This window comes from Malus sylvestris, chromosome 8 (assembly GCF_916048215.2).
Source record: "Malus sylvestris chromosome 8, drMalSylv7.2, whole genome shotgun sequence".
Lineage (NCBI taxonomy): Eukaryota > Viridiplantae > Streptophyta > Magnoliopsida > Rosales > Rosaceae > Malus > Malus sylvestris.
The window spans coordinates 11,365,063-11,384,091 of NC_062267.1; the positions used below are offsets into that span (position 1 = coordinate 11,365,063).

Consider the following 19,029-nt stretch of genomic DNA (forward strand, 5'->3'; position numbering starts at 1 on the left):
TCTAACCTGGCTATTTTGTTTATTAACTCTATACCACTCTTAGTCCCCAATTTGAAGAGTTAATTATTTCAGATTTCAAGTGCAATTCAATCTTCTTGTTTTAACGTTAAAATAAGAGCTTATAAGTTTTAAATTCGAATCATGTATATAGCAAATTCAATGCCAACTTATTTCATTACCACCTCAATGTAAATATATTTTTGTATTAAAAGCTTCAGAATAAGAGCCGTTAAGTGATGGCGAGTTGGGCTTTAGCCAACATAAACCTTCGATTTCTTGTAGTGCAAGACCTAATTAGCAAAGTTGTGGGCCCCACGACAATCATTTTCTTCTGCTTAATTAGCAAGCAACCAAAAAGAACAACACAAGCTCTGTCACACTTCCCACGTAACTCACGCACAAATTACATAGCTGTAATTCCCCACTGAAAATTCAAACAAAAAATAAATAAATAAATAAATAGCTGTAAGCTCGTTTAAACGCGCCGAAGAAGTTTCCCAACACGCTTTAAAGTGACCACCTTAGCAGTTAGCTTGCTCAAGAATATTCCCTCACTTGCCTATAAAACCAAGCTCGCATTTCTCTTCAGTTTCTCACTTCAACAGCATTAGCTAGCAATGGCTAGGGAAACCTTGTCACTCGTAAGCCACCACCTCAAGAGGGCGGTGAAGAAAATCAACCTGATTTTACTCAGCTTCAAATTAAACCGATTGCGGTTAGCTTCGATCCTTGGTTGCGCTTCTCGAGCTTCTACGCGGCATTGTTTGAGCTTCAATGACCGGTTGGGGCTTTACAGCTGCATTGAAGACGAAAATACTCATGGGAATCAGCGCGGTTTGAGATGGGTTCAAAGCACGAGGACCCATGATCGTCCGAGGGATCAGGATTCGGACGATCACGATGACGATGATGTCAATCGCAGGGCTGATGTTTTTATAGCAAATTTTCGCCGGCAGCTGATGTTTGAGAGGCAGGTTTCTTTGCAGCTAAGGTACTGCAGAGAAGAGAGTTTTTAGAGGGTATTAGCTAGTTTGAGACAGAAGGGTGACCTGGCCTATATTTAGGCACCAAGAAAATATATTTATATATAGAAAAATTCTTTTCTCATTCATTCATTTATTTGTTCTTGTTGTTCTTAATTTGAATATTGACGTTGTTGATATCATATATTTACAAATCATATATACAATTACTTATCTGTGAATAATTTGCACATTCTTTCTTACAATTTTGTTGATCATTTCATATTAATCATGATCGATGTATACATTCCATTTTCCGAACGACACCTTGCCGGCACTCACTAGTTATTCAAAGTGTTTTGTGCAACAATTTTGGAAATGAAATAAGTTTTACATCAAAGGTGTAGATATTAAAATGCATAGATTCTAATCATAGTTACACTTTTAAATATGCTTTCAGAAGAAGCGTAACGTTACACCAATATTTAGGGGAGTGAAAACGGACACAGAAAAATCAGGTAAACGACTAAAAATAGAGCATAATTTATTTACAAATGTATGGTACATCTTACACTGGTAATATGAACAAATTCCTGCAGGGAGAATAAAAATGTCCCAATTACACCCTCCCCATCTTTCTGCGTTTCAGTCCAATCCAACTTTTTTTTTTTCTCTCAAATCTTTTAGGCTCACTTCACCACAGAATATGTCAATGTATGTGCCAAATATACACAGATTTTTACAGCACAAAATTTATGAATTAGGGTTTATCATTTGGATTCGTAATCTATGACAGTCTCAAATGCCCCAACTAATGCCTTCACCTTGTTCTTCCTTTTCTCCATCAACTTGTTTGTAGTCTCCTCAATCACATCATTGTATGCAGGAACTGTGTCCTTCCTCCCTCCTCCTTGTGATGATCCCTCGCTCGCTTGCCGCTGCTTCGGCGCTTCCTCTGACTCCACCTCAGCAGCCTTTTGCGGCTTTGCTTCTTCAACTCCGCCGTCCACAACTTCTCCCCTTTCCTTCTCATCCAATGCCTTTTCCTCAACATTTTTGCTTTCCTCCCTTGTATTTTCTTCTTTACTTTCACTCTCCTTCTCCTTTTCTTCTTTCACCTCAACTTTTGTTTCCTGATCTTCACTTCTCAAACCCTCTTCCGCCTTTGCCTCGCCGCTTTCATCAATTTTTTTCTCCTTCTCTTCCCCATCTTGTTGGTCATTATCTGCCTGCTTCTCCTCTTTTTCGGTCAATACACTTCCGCTTTCTTCGCTTCTTTCCTCCACATTTTCCTTCAATTCCTCCGCATTAGAATTTACACCCTCACTAGCCTTCACCTTCTCATCCTCGCCGCTATTCCCTTCAGCCTCAGAAACGCCAGCGTCGTGATCACCAGCGTGTTCAATCTCCTCGCCTTTCGGATCCGGAAGAATCACTTTATCATGCTCCTCACTCGAGATCTTACATACCTCTTCAACCTCATGATGTTCGAAAGACTCTATAGCATCTAAATGAGCTTCGAGATTAATTGTATGTTTTATGTCCTCACTCTTCGGAGCTCTTGTTGAACCTGATGAACTCTCCTTCTTAACCGAACTGCTTCCGCTGCTCTTCTTCACACTCTTTGCATGCAAAAGCTGCGGCCTTCCAGCCCCAGAAGTGCTCGATTTTGTCCTCTCTATTCTTGGCCTCGGAGCATTAGATGAGGTTTTTGCTGAAATTGACGACGATCGCAGTGACGCTTCCCTTCCCGGGGAGACCAATGCCTTCCGAAGCCTAGAAGGTGATGCTGGCTTGTCAAAAGATCTTCTTCTATTCAATGTAGGTTTTTGAGACGCTGCATGATCTTCAGAGCCATGTTTTTTGGCTCCAGCGGACAATGACCTCAGCGAGTTTTCGTGCCTCGAGGCGCTTAACGTCAGCCTGAGATAGTTTGGGACTTGTTTTGCTGATGAGGTTGAAGAGAATTTTTCAGTGATTGTCGTTTGGGACTTGGTGAGCCTTTTGGTGGTTGATGATGGTGATGTAATCTTATTCTCCCTCCCTGGAGCAGGGCTGCTATCTTTAGATCTTGTTGCCATATATACAAGGATTTAAAGATCGACAGTTCAATTTACAGATATATCGAAAGAGATGAGAAGTTTCAGATGCCTACTATATCCCTGCATCATCTAAAGAAAACACAAGTTAGAAATGAGTATTAAGACGATAAACATTACAAAGAAGATACACGTCGGATCCTAAAACCATTCATATCAAATCACGATCCAGAAATAACAGGAAAAAAAGAGAGGAAGATTTTGACCGAACATTTTTTATACTGTTCATTTTTAACGAAAAACCATATTTTAACTTCTTTTTTTAGTACTATTCACTACACATTTATTTCTCATTTTTTCATTAAAATTATTATTATTATTATTTATTTATTTGAAGTTTTCGTTAGTTTTTCTATAAAAAAAATCGTAAACCAGATACAGACTAGGTATAAGTATGTCAGATTGAATTAAAACATACGAATAAAATCAAGATAGAAGTGGGCCTGAGTGGCCCATCACCCCCTTACAAGTTTAATGTGATTTATTGTTGTGATCCACACAGCAAATAAACATGCAATTCAGGCTCACCTAAGTCTGCACCAAATCCTAATGCAGCAATACGAATCTAAGCACTTGACCTTTCATGGGGAGGAAGGCTTGACTAAGGCCGGGTCCATATGTAAACCTTACCAATGGGATAAATTTACGTGGGTCCCACTCCCATCTTCTACTGGAGAGCAATTATTTGCACTAGTACATTGTCACCGTGTTCAATATTGATGATTATATAACGTTATATTATTAGCACGATATAAGAAATTACGATGATGATGCATCCTTAACATAAGATATCATAATAATAATGTATTCATTTGTTAAGAGAGAACGGGCTAAGTGAGGGGGCTAACGTGTCTTTCTAGATTCTTCCATTCTTGTTTGTCATCCATTTTTCTTAGGTCCATATTCTTTTCTTATAAATGACTTCTTTTCCTTCTTTTGTTTGTTAAAGCAATCACATGTCTTGTGTATCCGGCACATGTATTATCATTTCATGTAGAAACCATACCTAATTCGGTTACCTAAGCAAATCCTAAGTGGGTTTTGGTTGGTTTGTTTTAGGACCTTGGATCTTATAAATGGTAAACTAATTGAAAATATTGCCCCAAACACTAATACAAACGCATGAGATCTATCAAAATAATGATCAACTCCGACTACCAAACATGCACGGATCCATTAGAAACTTATATGGGCTATAACCCCGACGAGGTTTTTTTTTTTTTTTCCTTCTAAAATTAGCAAGTAGGGGCTTCTAAGTTCTAAGAACCAAATCATGATCCCATCTTCTAATAGCCCAGTCATCAATTGAAAATAGCCGGTCTCACCCTAATCAACTAAGCCCTTCTAAATTCTAACCCACGACAATGTCGGTAAGATAAATTTAGCTCAGTCGACTTCGAAATTCTGGGTCCGTTCCTAAAACCAAACAAATTAGCTTGTTTATAAAACAGGTGCGACTTTTGATTCATCTTGCTCAACCCTAGTTACCAAACAAATACAATATCGATAATTGAAAACATATTATAGAGTCAACATTCACAAAGTTTCTTCCACAATCTAAAAACCCAAATTGCAAGCAAAAACAAAAGCAAAAGCATATGGCGTAAGAAAGAGTAAATTTGTAGGAACAAAAAGAAAAACGTACCTTGATTGAAGCCAAAGTTGAAGGAAGAGTTATAAGAAAATCATTCATAGAACAAGAGAGAATGGTGTGGAAGGTGATGAATATATGAAGGAAGAGAAAGAGATTGGTTGGAAGAGAAATAAAAACAAGCGAAAATTACGTGCGCCCAAAACTGGGTGTGGGTGGTGGTGATGGTATGGTAATCAAGCTTAGTTGGAGGCCATGAAATCAAATCATCTAATAATTCTAATTTATTTTGTTTAATTAGTATGGAACAATATTATTCGAGACATGTGGCAAAGGTTGACCTATTCTTTGTTTCATAATTAATAATTTAATTGCAAACTGATCATTGTATTAACTTTAACAGAAGACGTTAATTAATTGTGGACATTAGTTTAGTGTCTCTAAAAACACTTATACAAGGGTTCTAGCTGAAAATAAAAGTGTCCGGCAAAACAAAACCTCGCTTTATCAACGATCATTTCGTTTTAAAAGCGTTTAGTTTTTGTTTTGTTAGTGAAGGTCATGAGTTCAACTTTTGTCGGTGGAAGATTCTTGTGTTGTTTCAAACAACAAAATCTCTCTCTTATATGTGATGATCTTTAGATGTTAGTACATAGTCATGTTGATTTACTAGCTAGCTCTTGGTCAAGAAAGAAGTTTCGGGTTCAAATTTCTCTCTAAACTTTCTCTATTGATGATGATCATGATGATGATGATGATGATAATAATAATAATAATAATAATAATAATAATAAAGAAAAAAGATAGAGGATCCAAATCATGTTCGTTATCTAAATTCTCGACTATGAATCAAGCCAACAGTTCTTAAACACAAAATTGAATGTGCATTGGCATTGATATCAACATTAATATTGTGTTCGATGCTCATATTCTAATAGCTAACTAGCTTGATCGTGATGTTGGATTGATCAAGAGTTAGGACTTTCATAATTGGAGTATGATTCTCTCCCCTCTTTTTTTTTCCTCTCCATCCCTCCCCTCCTATTTGAATGGTCACGATTAAGTCACGTCCACATCTTATATTAATTTTTTATAGAAAGAGAAAGACAAAATATAAAATGTGAGAAGAGGAAATGGAAATGAATAAAAAGAGGATGAGAAAGAATCTTAGTCCTTCATAATTTTAAATGAGAAATATGTATCCATTATATGCACAGTATAGAAAATGTGAGAGGAGAAGATGAAAATGAATGAAAAGAGGATAAGAGAGAATCATAATCCTTCATAATTTTAAATGAGAAATATGTATACAGCACAGTACTGTCAAAGATATAAAACACTCAGAGTCAGTATCAGGTCAAATTAAGTTTACAAATCTTGGTCAAAATCAATCAAAATAATTTTAATTTACAATCAATCAGCTTCTTAAATTTCATCGAGTATTAATTTAAAATTAAAGAGTCAAATATAATTTAAACACCAAAAAATCCTTAAAAGCAATTACATATATTGTGATGTAAGAATCACAGGGAAAAATAAAACAATGTCTGAACGATCTGTGTGCCCACATTATTTTGCTCATAATCTGACATAATCTGAAATAATGAGTGGATGCTATAAGGACTTGATCAACCGGAATCTAAACGTGATGATATCTCCACCAAACTCATCGTTTATAAAACATGTGTAAAGGCCACCTTCATCATCAGTGGATGACAACAAACTCAATACAACAACATTTTTTTATATTTGGATCATCCTTTCAATGGTTTTCTAAACTGAGGATGGAAAATCGAACTTGAGATTTCTCTAACATCCAAGTTCTTTATAACATTAGAAAAAAATTTGCAAGTAAATTAGAAGTTAGTTAGAGTTCAATTTTGATTATCGTTCTATAAAATCAATTTATATTAAACTGATCTATCAGTAAGAGTTTTTCAATATAGACAAATCTTGCGTGTAGTTGTGGGATGCGAATGTCCAGTTAACTGACTATATTGTGATCATTAACCGGTCATTTAAACCATGCACCTAATCCCACAAAATCTATTTTGTTGGAGAAAACTGTAAACCTCATCATATGATATATGGGGAAGAATCCGTTCACCACTTTTTTATATAACTTTTGACACACATTTTTATGAGGTCCACTCTGTATTGTATTTTAATGATCTGAACTGATTATTTTTTAGAACATCATTAATAGATCGTCCTTACAAAAAGTTAGATAAATCCAATATCATTAAGACATTTATATGTAGTGAAAAAAATTGACGAATACGGTTCTACAAAGAAACCCTACATCTTAATCCAATGATCATATGGTTTTAGAGTTGATGATTTTTGGTAAACATAATTTTTTAGGAAAGACCTAAAAGATAAACGGTTCAGATCGTTGAATACATTACGAAGTGAGCTCTACAAAAACATATGTCAAAAGTTGTGTAAAAAAGTGATGTCACGATCCGTCCCTACAATACATTATCCTAGGAGCAATTTTTATATACTTTTCACTACAAAATTACTTACCTTCCCATGATCATTACCATTATATAATTGCGTGAGTTGATAGCAGTTTCTTTTTATATCGTTTGTTTGTGTGTGGGTTTGGATGAGAAGTCGAAAGTAGTTTGAACGTAGAAAAGTGGTTTCCTTAAATGTAATTTGATCTACTTATGGTTTGGACAATAGTGTGCTGGTGGATCATTATTGGTTCCAAACCTAATTAAAAGTTGATTACGTACGTGCACAAGTATTAAAAAAAATTAACCAAAGAATATTAGGTCCATACACCAGCAATTAATTAAATAATTAATCAGATCACCACCTAGCAAAATGTTAATAAATTAAAAATAAAACCCCAACAAGAAAAAAGCAACATAATTTTCTCAACTGGGAGATTTTGCCAATAACATATCATATAAAAAATATCGATGTGGCCCTATATATGTTGTGGAATAAAGCTTTAATCCCTGCTGTGGTCATTATGTTTTAAACTTAAAGTTTAAACCCTAATGCTTTTCGGATTAGGCCTACTTATGTCTACGCTCTTAAACTCAATACGAGTCTTATTTTGCTTAATATAACTCGTGTTATGTCACTTAATTTTCTATAAACTCAACGTATTTTCACTTTGTCCATAGTGTAATGTCTATTCCGTTAAAATTGGTGATGTGGCATAAATGAGACTCACTTTTTGCAGAACAGTATACTATGTGGGTGCCATTTGGAAAAAGAAAGTTAAAAATAATAACAATTAATTTAAAACTCAAGTTTTAATTATTTAAAATAAGAATAAATCCCCTTACCCCCTCTCCCTCTCCTTTAGAACCATCGTTACCGGATTTTGACGGCATGGGCCAAAGTGAGAATTAAGTTGAATTTTACGGGGTTAAGTTATGCATTTTGAGTTACATGAAGAGACTCATATTGAGTTTTACGGGGCATAAGTATAAATAAGCCTTCTTATTACTTTAAATATAATATAGTGCAATTGCTCTTATGTAGTCCATTTGTGGCACATCCTGCTTCTCATTCTGCAGTCAATTACTAAAATTAACTAAATAAATAATTAATCAACTCGTTCCGACAAGAAAAAGAAATTTCATTAACTCGTAATATTATGGTTTTAAGCATTTTTTAATTTAATTAATTTAACTAAGAAGAGGAACACAAAGTAGTGGTGTGGTAGGAGATGATGTTTACCTTTCCATGCTACACATGGCAATTTAATAAATAAATAACTACCAGAATTTGAGGTTCGTTTGGTATATAAACTAATAATAATAATTTATTATTATTTATGATTTCTTATAAGGACCAAGAAATAAAATTTAAAAAATAATGTGGATGTGGCTGCTGGGATTCGAGCCTCAGGTCTAATTTTTTGTTGTGACAGGAATACGGATGGTACACCACGTGTTTTTATGCAAGTGGTGAAAAATTTTAATTTTAAAGTTATTAACCTTTTAACACACATAATCCACCATTTATATAGGGACACGTGGTGTACCATTTTGTGTGAAATGAACATTGAAAAATCTCTTCCACGACCACAATGTGGAATTCTTACCACTAAACTAAAGACACAAGTAGTAATTTAATTTAATTTCTTTTTAAAAAAGAGGGACAACTGGTGATACGTCAAGGTTATTCATCCATTTCGAGGGCTGGGAAGACTCATAAGGGCATTTCAACCTCTTCCTGGCCACAAGTCTGGCATTTACACCAACATCAGGTTTCGAAACCAAGACCTTCAATTTTTAATTTAAAGAAAGTCTCGCAATCCGTTTTTTACCACTGGACCACCAACTAATGATTAAGTAGTGATTTAATTAGAATTTAACCAATATTTTTTATTGATAAAATTGGTGTTTATTAACATAATTTTAGAAGGAAACTGAGCATGTGGAAACTACTCAAGAACATACCTTGTTCCAAAAGCATATAACATCGTCTTTGAAGTTACCAAAATTGTTGAGACACTAATGAAAAAAAGTTGTCTACTAATACCAAATACAATATAATCTTAATATAAAAAATAAAATAAAAATTAACAATAAAATAATTATCGTTTCGTCTCCTAACTCAAAATTAAATTAATTTTTTTTTATAAATAAAATAAAGAAGACAACTTCAGATTTAATAACAAGTAAACACATTTTAATGACGGCAATGTCACGTAAATTTACCTTTATTTAAATTCTTCTTTTAAAATAAATTTAAAAAAAAAAAGGTCTGTTAATTTAACTCATTTCATGGCCCTGCATAAAATATCCATGAACAAGTTACAAGCGTAATATTGCAGCAAAGACGTAAGTTAAAAGAACAGATCTGCTAAAATAAAAAATTAAGGTGGAGAGACAGTACGGGTATTTATTTAGGGCAAGCTACCTTCATCTTTTTCATTGTGTAATTTATTATTGTTATTATTACGATGGATGAGGGAAAGATGCAAATAGAAATTGAACGCATGAAAGATGTGCAAGCAAAACGTCAAAATCATATACAAACAAGTTGCTTCAATTTATGTGCTGTGAATTTTCAAAATAATTGCATGGAGTGATGTCATAGATTTAGTACCGATATTGGGAGAAATTCTTAAGTGTAACAACATGAATTTATCACGTAGATATCATTGCACGTATTATAATGTGGATGAATAATATGATTGATATGTTTTATTTTTAAAAGCAATTTTTCAATATACTAAGAACACGACCATATAATGTTACTATTTCACCTAAATTAGGACACATGTTAGGTTTGAAAAATCTCTCCAAAATAACCAAAAGACTTGAATCAAAATTTGAAATTGCATTCGAAGCTTAGCCAAGTTGTCAAGTTTGAATTCCTATCACTGTTCAGATGAATTTAGTTTACATTTGTTTGTAACAAAAAGTTTATGAGGAGATTATTTACTTTGACCACTAGCCGTTGGATACACCTACAACCTCGAACCAGAAGGACTTAAAGTATGTGTCACTAGTATAGATTTACGTAGGAAGGTGCCATTGCCCCATTGATATGCTTAGGAATTTACAGATCGTGTACCAATGAGAACTACAAATGGCGAGACTTGAACCTTGATGGGGATCACATGAGACCTTACTAACTAAGTCAACCTTCATTGGCCAATTATCCTATCATTTGTCAAAAGAAAAATCCAAAATTACATGAAAATAGTTTCTTTGAAAATGTATTTTCGTTTTTACCCCATAAAAAAGTATTTTCGTGGAAATGGCAGATATCCTTTAAAATGTAGTAAAAAAAAAAAAAGTAAAACAAATATATTATTGGGGGTAATAAAAGTGATGAGTGTGTGGATCCACAAATATAAAGAACATCGTGCTCACCAAATTATCCTTTCAAGTTTCAAGACTCTGTGGATTTGATCCTTGACAAATTCACGGGTTTTGTTTTTGTAGATAAAAAACTTGCGTACTCAAATTCTCTTTTCTTTTTATTTATTTATTTTTTTTTGATGAATTTTGATTCATTAAACTCAATTTAAAATTTTAAATGGACGTCTATTTTGTCCTTACCAAGCAAATCTCTGACCCTGGAATCTGGGGATTAGTTCGATTATCCTCATCTCCTTGTAAAAAACAATTATCTAATGAATGAGTGAGTCGCAAATAAAATGCACAACACTTCCAATCCAATTAACTTGTGAATAAATTTTGTGAATAAATTAGTGGTTAGAGTTTTTCGCTTCAAGTCATTGTGTTTGTGTTCCAATAATTTTTCTCTTTTTAATGTAGATTATATATAACGATATATTTTAGTAAAATGTGATGGTTTGAGCTCATCTTTACAATGAGCATCCTATATTAATTTGATATAGTACAAACCGTTAACGAGAATCAAGCTTGATTCGAGCACAGCCTCACACTTACTAAATGGCTTATTAATCGTAGCTTAAAGTAGTAGTATCGTATTTAATAAAAAAAATAACTTGCTTATTAAATATTTTGAGTTAAAATAATCTAGTTACTAGGAAAAATTAGGGATGGATTTTGTTGATGCACAAAATTCGGAGGATCTTGGACCAACGTAAATCCGATCGTGAATCACACAAACGCACAAGAATATAAAGATGTATCGTGGTTCACCCCAATGTTTGGGTTATGTCCACACTGATGTTGATTCCATTTCACTGTATAAATGTATGGATTACAATAGATCGGCAAGGGAGCTCTATGTGGATGCAGCCATTGCCATTTTGCTCTCTGTTTGGCTGAGAGGGTATTGCCCTCTATTGTTGTGAGGCTCTCCTTTGTGAAGGTGAGGAGGATCCCTTTTATAGAATAAGGGTTTTTTCCCCTCTTACATGGGTTATGGGCTTAGTAATGAGGTCCAAGGACGAGGCCCAAGATATGGTACCAACATATTTTATTACCAAATTAGAAATTACCATGCCAATTGAATTACCAATTGTACAATACCAATTTTGTGTCAATTGGTAATGGCATGGTATTGGACCAAACCAAAATTTATGGTACAATTTTGGTATTCAATATCATTACCACAGGATTATCGTACCGTTCCGAAAAATATAATAATGTAGATTTATAACTTATATAACATATATGCGTATAATATTATCTATAATATTTGTTTGGTTCGATCTCCCACCTGACCTAACTAATGACAAAAGAAAAAGGCAAAGAAAAGAAACCCTTCAGTAACTCATGTTCTTTCTCTTTGAACACTTTCCCATTCTGCCGTCGACTCCACACTCATCCATCTCTGTTAATTGATTTTGTAATTGGTTTTGTTTTAAGGTTAATTGGGTTTATGAACCTTCTTGTAATACGGAAGGAGTAGGTGCGATCTGGATGTTGTAAGTAGAAAATAGTTGGGTTCACCATTGCCAAGCGCCATAACCATGTCTTCAAACAAGATGATTTTGTCACTTAACCATGCCATAACTAAGTTTAATGTGCTACACATATATATGTTTAACAAAGTGACAATTACTATTACCATATCATGCCAACCAAAGTATTTGGCATACCGAATTTTGGTATACTGAAAGTTTGGCACGGTAATGGTAATGGATTTTGTCAAAACAAACATTTGGTATGGTAATTGGTACAGAGGCTTTGGCTTGTCTGATTTAACAATTTTTCTTCAAGAGTCCAAACTACTTAGCATTACGCGTGATAAACAATAAGAACTGATTTGAGAAAATACTATTTTTACTAATTTTTTTTTTCAAGATTTTTACTCACTTTTTAGTCTAATGAATATAAAGTCAAATTACTATTGAAGACCTACTCTTATGTAAAAGGAAAATATATTTTAGATATACATGAAACAACCAAAAAAGAGGAAAGGTACTACTATCGTTATTAACCCTCCTAATAAGAATAATGGTAGATGTTGAACACAATTCGTTGTCAAAGACATTTCAAGTTTTTCTCCCATGTTGCTTAAAAAAAAGGGTTTAATTTTTTTGATAATTACGTGTTTTCTTGTCCAATAAGGTTTCAAGTTCGTGTTTCCTATCGGATTAATATTTATCTCTATGTCTTCTTAGCCAATTAGGATTTTCAATTTCTAGTAGAATTCTATACAAAAATTTGGGGTGTGCGTGAGTTGGTTTGGGTTTGTTTTGGTCAAAATCGAAACCAAACCGATCTGGTTGGTTGGGCCAAAATTGCAAATCAAAATCGACCAAGCTGGGTCTAAAACCGATCAGGTCGATTAACTGACAGTGGTTGTTTGGTTTGGATCGATTTTCGGTTTGTGTGAAGAAGAAAATACATAACAAATTTCTCTTAGAAAAGCTATAGAACGTAGCACTAATATGAGTGATTGCTCAAATGAAGCAGCCCAAGAAGAAACCAAAGCAGCAATTGCTGCCTTCTCCAAATGGTCCCCCTATTCTACGGACTCTCAAACTAATCATGTTTTGTTTTTAGGTGATGGAAACACGGTAACTTGCAAATAAATAACCATTTATATTACTACACATAATAGTTGTGATAAGAAATAAAATTAAATATATGCATATTGGTTTGGTTAACCGTACCTTAAGAATTTTGGAAATCGATTGCCAAACCAATTAAGATCGGTGCGATTCGGCTTAACCATCAAAAATTAAAAAAAAAAAAAAACCAAACCAAACCAAATAGCTTCATTTGGTTTTTTTTTTTTTTTCTAAAATGTCCAACCTATTACAAACCTCGTGATCAACTAAGACCTCAACTTTTCTCTCAATTGTTAGTTTATGGTACTCCTACTATTTTTTGTGCAAATTTTAATCTAAATCGCTTATACTTATTTTTAGTTGCGCTATTGCTTTGACTCGTAAGAATATTTTTCATGTAAAAGAATATGTTAGATTTTCAAATTCCTTTCAACATAATTTTTGTATTTAATTTGACATAACATAAAGTTATATGTACATTAACACGGTAACGAGTTAGTAAAATTATTATATGGATAGATAGTGTATTTTTATACGAATATATAGTTTTCATCCACATAAGTCGACTCACTTATTCACACATACATAAAAAACAATCAATCTGATAAGCAAAGTGACAGAGACCCATTTCAAGTCTTCAACCTCAAGGTGGATTCTAATTTACTTGGACCTGAAAAATAATTAAAGAAATAAAACAATCTTAATCACAACAATTAAAAAATGGCCACAGAAGAAAAAATAGTATGAGGTTGGCCGGCAGCTGATCCCCTGCAGCCGTCGATCGTTGACCTTTTATATGATCCAACGACTCACATATCTCCGAACTCACTTTCTCATCCGGACGGCACTACACTTTGGCTGTTGTAACTTGTTTGTTCCAGTTAACCTTCCAAAGCTGGAAAGAAATTAACTCCAAAAAATTAAAAATTATATATATAAAAAAAAATGGAAGTCCAATATTACAAGGGACTTCTCTCTTCACACAGGCGTTTTTACCTCCTTCTCTCTCTAAAAGGAAAAGCCTTTTCCTTTCTCTCTCTAGATCCTTAAAAAGCTTAAACTTTCGGCTTCTGGGTATTCAAAGGAAGAAGAAGAAGGAAGAGGAGGAAGAAATAGGTAGAATTAGAACATCGGATGATCAAGTTTACTTCTTTAACTCTGATCTAAATTCAATGATTATCGTTTTGTATTGGGTTTTCTTCTAAATTTTTCAAATTTCTCCATCTGGGTTTTATCTCTGATTATCGTTTTTGGTATTGGATAGCTGCTGGGTTTGCTTCATCATCATCTGCTTCCTTCTGCCTCCAAACTTTTTAATTTTTTTTTCAAAATTATAATTTTTGGTGAGGAATTCTGATCAATTTTTCCAGCTTGGTTTTCTTCCTTATCAATAAAAATAAGCACTTTTCAAGTCCAAAAGCGAAGATTTCTGTTTGGTTTGTGGGAATATATGGAGGAGAAATCATGATAAACATTTGTTTCCCTCCTTTTCACTGGTTTTTATTTTTCAGGAAATTCAGCTTTTTCTTTCTTTCTTTCTTTCAAGTCCTTAAATCACGGGGAGAGAGTCTTTGGTGAAAATAGAAAATAGGATCATTGTGTGGAGAATAATTCAAGAAAAAAGGGGTTTGTGGCCACTTTTTTGGGATGATTTTATGGGGCATGTGGCCATCTGGAGTCCTTTTTTTAACCCTTGCTTTTCTTCCTTTTTATGTTTTGACACAATTAAAATTTTGGGTTGTTGGGTTTCTCTTTGTATCATCAATGACTCAACTAATGCCGACAGAGGTCTTAATTTGCTTATTCTTGTTTTTTAGTGCTTAATCCTGCATTTTTGAGCCTCTAATCATCTTTTTTTTTTGTGTGCATGTTTTGTGTTTTTTCTTAATTATTATGTTGTCTTCTGCATAGAAATTATGCTCGTTTCGATGTTTCGCGTATTGCTAGTGCTCTGAGTTCTGGAATTTGTGTGATATGGTTTTGACTTACGATACAAAATTGTTGATAATGGACATACTTGTAGTGTGGACATTAGTACAGATGATGAATTTCGAAATAGTTATCGAGTGCAGTTAATCGTGTATGATGGAATGATCAACAAGTGGCTATGGTAAAGTAACAAAATTCTCTTATAATGTTTCATCGCAGCAGATTATAGTTGAATAAGGATTCCATGTCTCTGGCTAGGAAACTTGTTTGTGGGGGGGGGGGGGGGGGTGGGGGGCTATTACTTCCAGCAGAGGAAATGCATCAATATATCTGGCCTCCAATTTTTGTTGTCATGAAAAAATCTTGAAATCTGACCTTAGTAAGATTGTTGAAATTACAACCTCAATCAGATTCCAAGTTTTGCTCATTTATGCGATGAGTTTTTGGCGGATTATTTGTAGCTTTTTGTTTTACATTGGATTCTTGTTATTTTCCATGAGCGATGACAAACTAGTGACTCATTTCTCTGTGAACATTTTTGTGTTTAGCTTTACCTACATATGAGACATAGTGCTTGCATGAAACATACTGTCTGCATAGGAAACATATTTTGTTTTGTTTAAACCTGTCCGTTGCAGTTGTTCTCAGGACTATTAGTTATGCAATGTCTGCACTCTTGTTTCCTTGTTTTTCCCCCTTCCGAAGAAATTGCCAATTATGAGTACCAAGGATTCTTTGACTCTTATATGATACTTCACCTTCTAGATCTAGATTGTCTCTCACTAGCATTCTTCATGGAACTTGGAAATTGTTGTCATTTTACTTTGAAAATGGCATCGAAGATCTTAAATTTTTTTTTGTTACTGTTCTTACAGAATTGAAACATGCGATCGACATACATGGATGAGTATTTTGGTAAAAGAGCTGTTGATGGGCTCGTCTCTAAAAAGGGATCTGGTCTTGTTTTAAGGGAAACCCCCAATAGAGACCGCAATGCTCAGCTCTGTAGCCGGTTGGGATGTAGTGGAAGATTGAACTCTGTAAAAAGTGCTCAAATTGAAAAGGCCAAACCTTCAAGGCCAATATTTCGCTCTTCGTCAAGTGGGAAAGAGATAATTGGAAGTTCCTCGAGGTCGTGCATTGGTGGCAACACAAGCAAGTCCATTGCAGAACCTTGCAAAAAGCTATGTTCTAATTTGGAAACTGATTCATCTGAAACCAGTAGTGTTCAGGATGATCCAGAAGTTTCAGAAATCGCTCTGCCACCTGGAAAGATTCAAAGAGGGCTTCACCCTGAATTTCAAAATTCTGTGTCTAGTGAAGTCACTTTGATGGAAGTTGGAAGCTCTGGTGTCGCATCAAATACAAGATCTCGAAGGAGTTTCAATCAGAGATCTGGATTGCACAGCCAAGATTCCATCGTGGGTTCTAATGTTTCTACAGGATCTAAAAACATCATCCAGACACGGGCTAGCAAAGCCAGGAATGGTTTAAGAAATCTAAGATGTAATTCAGTATCTGACGTTGTCCCTTCCGGTTGTTCATCATCAGATTCAAGCCTTGGTCAGAGAGAGACCATAAAGCGAAGAACTTTCGAAGGAGAAAGTAGTTCTGCTGCTAAGGGGAAGAAAATGAATGGGTCATCGTCAGCACAAAATCCCAGTTCTAGCCATGGCATCTCAACTTCTGATTCAAGAAGAGCTAGAAATATGCCTTCTAACAGGGATAACAATGGTGTTGCACCAGTTAGGACTCGGAGAACTGTCACTGGTCACTCGAGGGGAAAGCTGCTTCCTAATCAAGGAAGTGGAAACAATTCGTCATCCAGTGGATCCTCTGCAGGTCCACATACGTCTGAACCTGAAATGTCTATCAACTCGAATGCTTCTAGTTCATCACAACAGTCATCTGATGAAGTTCCTTTAATTCGGCCGAATTCTTATAGCCGTCCAGGCAGTAGCAGTGGGACTTTACATGGCATTCTGCGAGCTGGTGCTTCAGATGTTGGGTTTTCCCGCTCTCTAAGGAACCAGGATGGACTGCGACGCTACAATATGGATGGGATAGCAGAGGTATTGTATGAAATTTTGATGAACATTTGTGTGGTCTTACAACATGTTGCCTTGTATCTGAGAGAGCACAAAAGAATTGACATAGTTGTGCCGTCATTCTTAATCTGTTTATTTCAAACAATTTTGCAGGTATTGCTAGCACTTGAGAGAATTGAACACGATGAAGAGTTAACATTTGAGGTTGTTATTAGCTTATTGTAGACTTTTGTGTTCCCATTTTTAAATTTTTGTTCTTTAACTGTTCTTTTTCCATATTTCAGCAAATACTTGTTCTTGAGACCAATTTGTTCCTGAATGGCCTAAACTTCTACGATCAGCACAGAGACATGAGACTGGATATCGACAACATGACATATGAGGTTTGCTAGCACTGCTATTCATTTCACATAGATATAATCCGTAGTATCTCTCGTTGTTCCTTTATGTTTGAACAATATTCCGCCTGGTCAGGGTGCATCTGAACCTTATTTTATCATCAGCGCCTCTGTAATGAATCAATTCGAATAATCAACTAATGCTCGGTTTAAAATACTATAATTGATGCAACTTTTTACCTTCATCTGTTTCATTTACGCTTTTCGCCTGCTTGGATGTCAGGAATTATTAGCTCTAGAAGAGAGGATGGGTACCGTCAGCACAGCATTGCCAGAAGAAGCATTGTCCGATTGCCTTAAGAAAAGCATCTATCAGTTTACACCCCAAGAAGATGCATCCGTAAGCTGCGATGGGAAGAAGGCGGATGTCAAATGCAGTATCTGCCAGGTCCTTGTCGAATAGCTCTGATCTTCTTTTGCTCTTTTAAATCCAAGTGTAATATGTGTACCAGCACCTCTGAGTTTAAGATAATTGAGCACCCGATGACTATTTAACGCTACCGTAGAGGGGTTGCCCCTGGAAGTTTTCACCCTGAACCTGCACTAGGGCAAGTCAGTTCCTTGGTTAAGTTGGAAGTTAGAACTAGCTCAGCTTGCTTCCAAATGTTGTTTCACATATCATTTCACATATCATAAAGCTCATAGTGGATCTAATCAGATATACTTAAAACTTGTTTTCGGGTGATACTAGTTGAATCTTACTCTGTATAGATGCAGAGTAATGCTTATCGGTCTGTCTTTTTTACAGGAAGAGTACGTGGCTGGAGATGAAGTTGGAAGACTGCGGTGCAAGCATAGATTTCACGTTGTCTGTGTGAACCAGTGGCTGCGGCTTAAGAATTGGTGCCCTATATGCAAAGGAGCAGCAGCAGCAGCAGCTCCAGCACCCTCGCCCTCTCCCTCGCCACCCTCCACATAATTCAGTCATTAAATCATTTGGAGGAGAAACTTCCTCATCTTTCTTCTTTTTGAATTTTACTGTTTCGATGTACATATCGATTCTCTTTCATCTTGTCCCATTCAACTAATAAATCCAAGCTGTTGGTCTTAGAATCCGCATTCACTTGTGGAACTGTGAATACATACAAAGTGGTGCTGTTTTTACAAACGTGTTTCTTTTTCGGTTTTCAGTTTAGTTGCCATCATTTCGATGCTCGAAGTGTTGGAATTTTTAGTTTTCCCAACTGTTTCTGGCAATGATCGGTTTTCGAACTTGCTTCAAATACACTGATGCCTCGTGGCCTTCGAGCGTCGTCGGATCTTGAACAAAATTTTGAAATTGAGGCTGCAAAAACAGGGCTATAAAACTCCAATTTCAACCAAACAGTTAAATTACGGTATTCGTCCGACAGAACAATTTTGGTACTGTCGAGTGTTTGCTCAAGTGACATGGGAAAGAGTTAGATCCTAAAATTCGGTTTCCGTTGTTCCCAAAATTAGGGATGACACAGCTGCAAGCATGGGAAGGATCAGTCGACTTTGGTACTGCCCAGAAATGTCGCATGTAAATAAAGCCAACATTTGATGTTCCAAAATCCAAACTGCTGTCGGCACTTCACTGGTCC

At 35.3% G+C, this 19,029-nt stretch overlaps 3 protein-coding genes across 7 annotated transcripts; 2 read left to right on the plus strand and 1 right to left on the minus strand.

Annotated features, from left to right (window-relative positions):
* Positions 1–617: 617 nt before the first annotated feature.
* LOC126631355 (uncharacterized) lies at positions 618–1,016 on the plus strand. Its single transcript, XM_050301508.1, has one exon. The coding sequence runs from the start codon at positions 618–620 to the stop codon at positions 1,014–1,016; it is 399 nt and encodes a 132-aa protein (XP_050157465.1).
* A 460-nt stretch (positions 1,017–1,476) lies between these two features.
* On the minus strand, positions 1,477–4,845 carry LOC126631127 (uncharacterized). Of its 2 annotated transcripts, none has more exons than XM_050301282.1 (2): positions 4,707–4,845; positions 1,477–3,133 (listed from the first exon to the last, which is right to left on the minus strand). In XM_050301282.1, exon 2 carries the CDS (start codon positions 3,041–3,043, stop codon positions 1,733–1,735), a length of 1,311 nt encoding a protein of 436 aa, XP_050157239.1. In that variant the 5' UTR covers positions 3,044–3,133; positions 4,707–4,845; the 3' UTR covers positions 1,477–1,732. The 2 variants fall into 2 exon arrangements, with proteins under 2 accessions (XP_050157239.1, XP_050157240.1); XM_050301283.1 differs by having other exon boundaries at positions 1,477–3,124; positions 4,707–4,821.
* A 9,194-nt stretch (positions 4,846–14,039) lies between these two features.
* On the plus strand, positions 14,040–18,572 carry LOC126632696 (uncharacterized). Of its 4 annotated transcripts, XM_050303152.1 has the most exons (7): positions 14,043–14,205; positions 15,113–15,199; positions 15,894–17,090; positions 17,220–17,270; positions 17,351–17,449; positions 17,688–17,852; positions 18,213–18,572. In XM_050303152.1, exons 3-7 carry the CDS (start codon positions 15,903–15,905, stop codon positions 18,381–18,383), a joined length of 1,674 nt encoding a protein of 557 aa, XP_050159109.1. In that variant the 5' UTR covers positions 14,043–14,205; positions 15,113–15,199; positions 15,894–15,902; the 3' UTR covers positions 18,384–18,572. The 4 variants fall into 4 exon arrangements, with proteins under 4 accessions (XP_050159106.1, XP_050159109.1, XP_050159108.1 ...); XM_050303149.1 differs by lacking the exon at positions 15,113–15,199 and having other exon boundaries at positions 14,040–14,205; XM_050303151.1 differs by lacking the exons at positions 14,043–14,205; positions 15,113–15,199 and adding an exon at positions 14,215–14,877.
* The last annotated feature ends 457 nt before the right edge of the window (positions 18,573–19,029 follow it).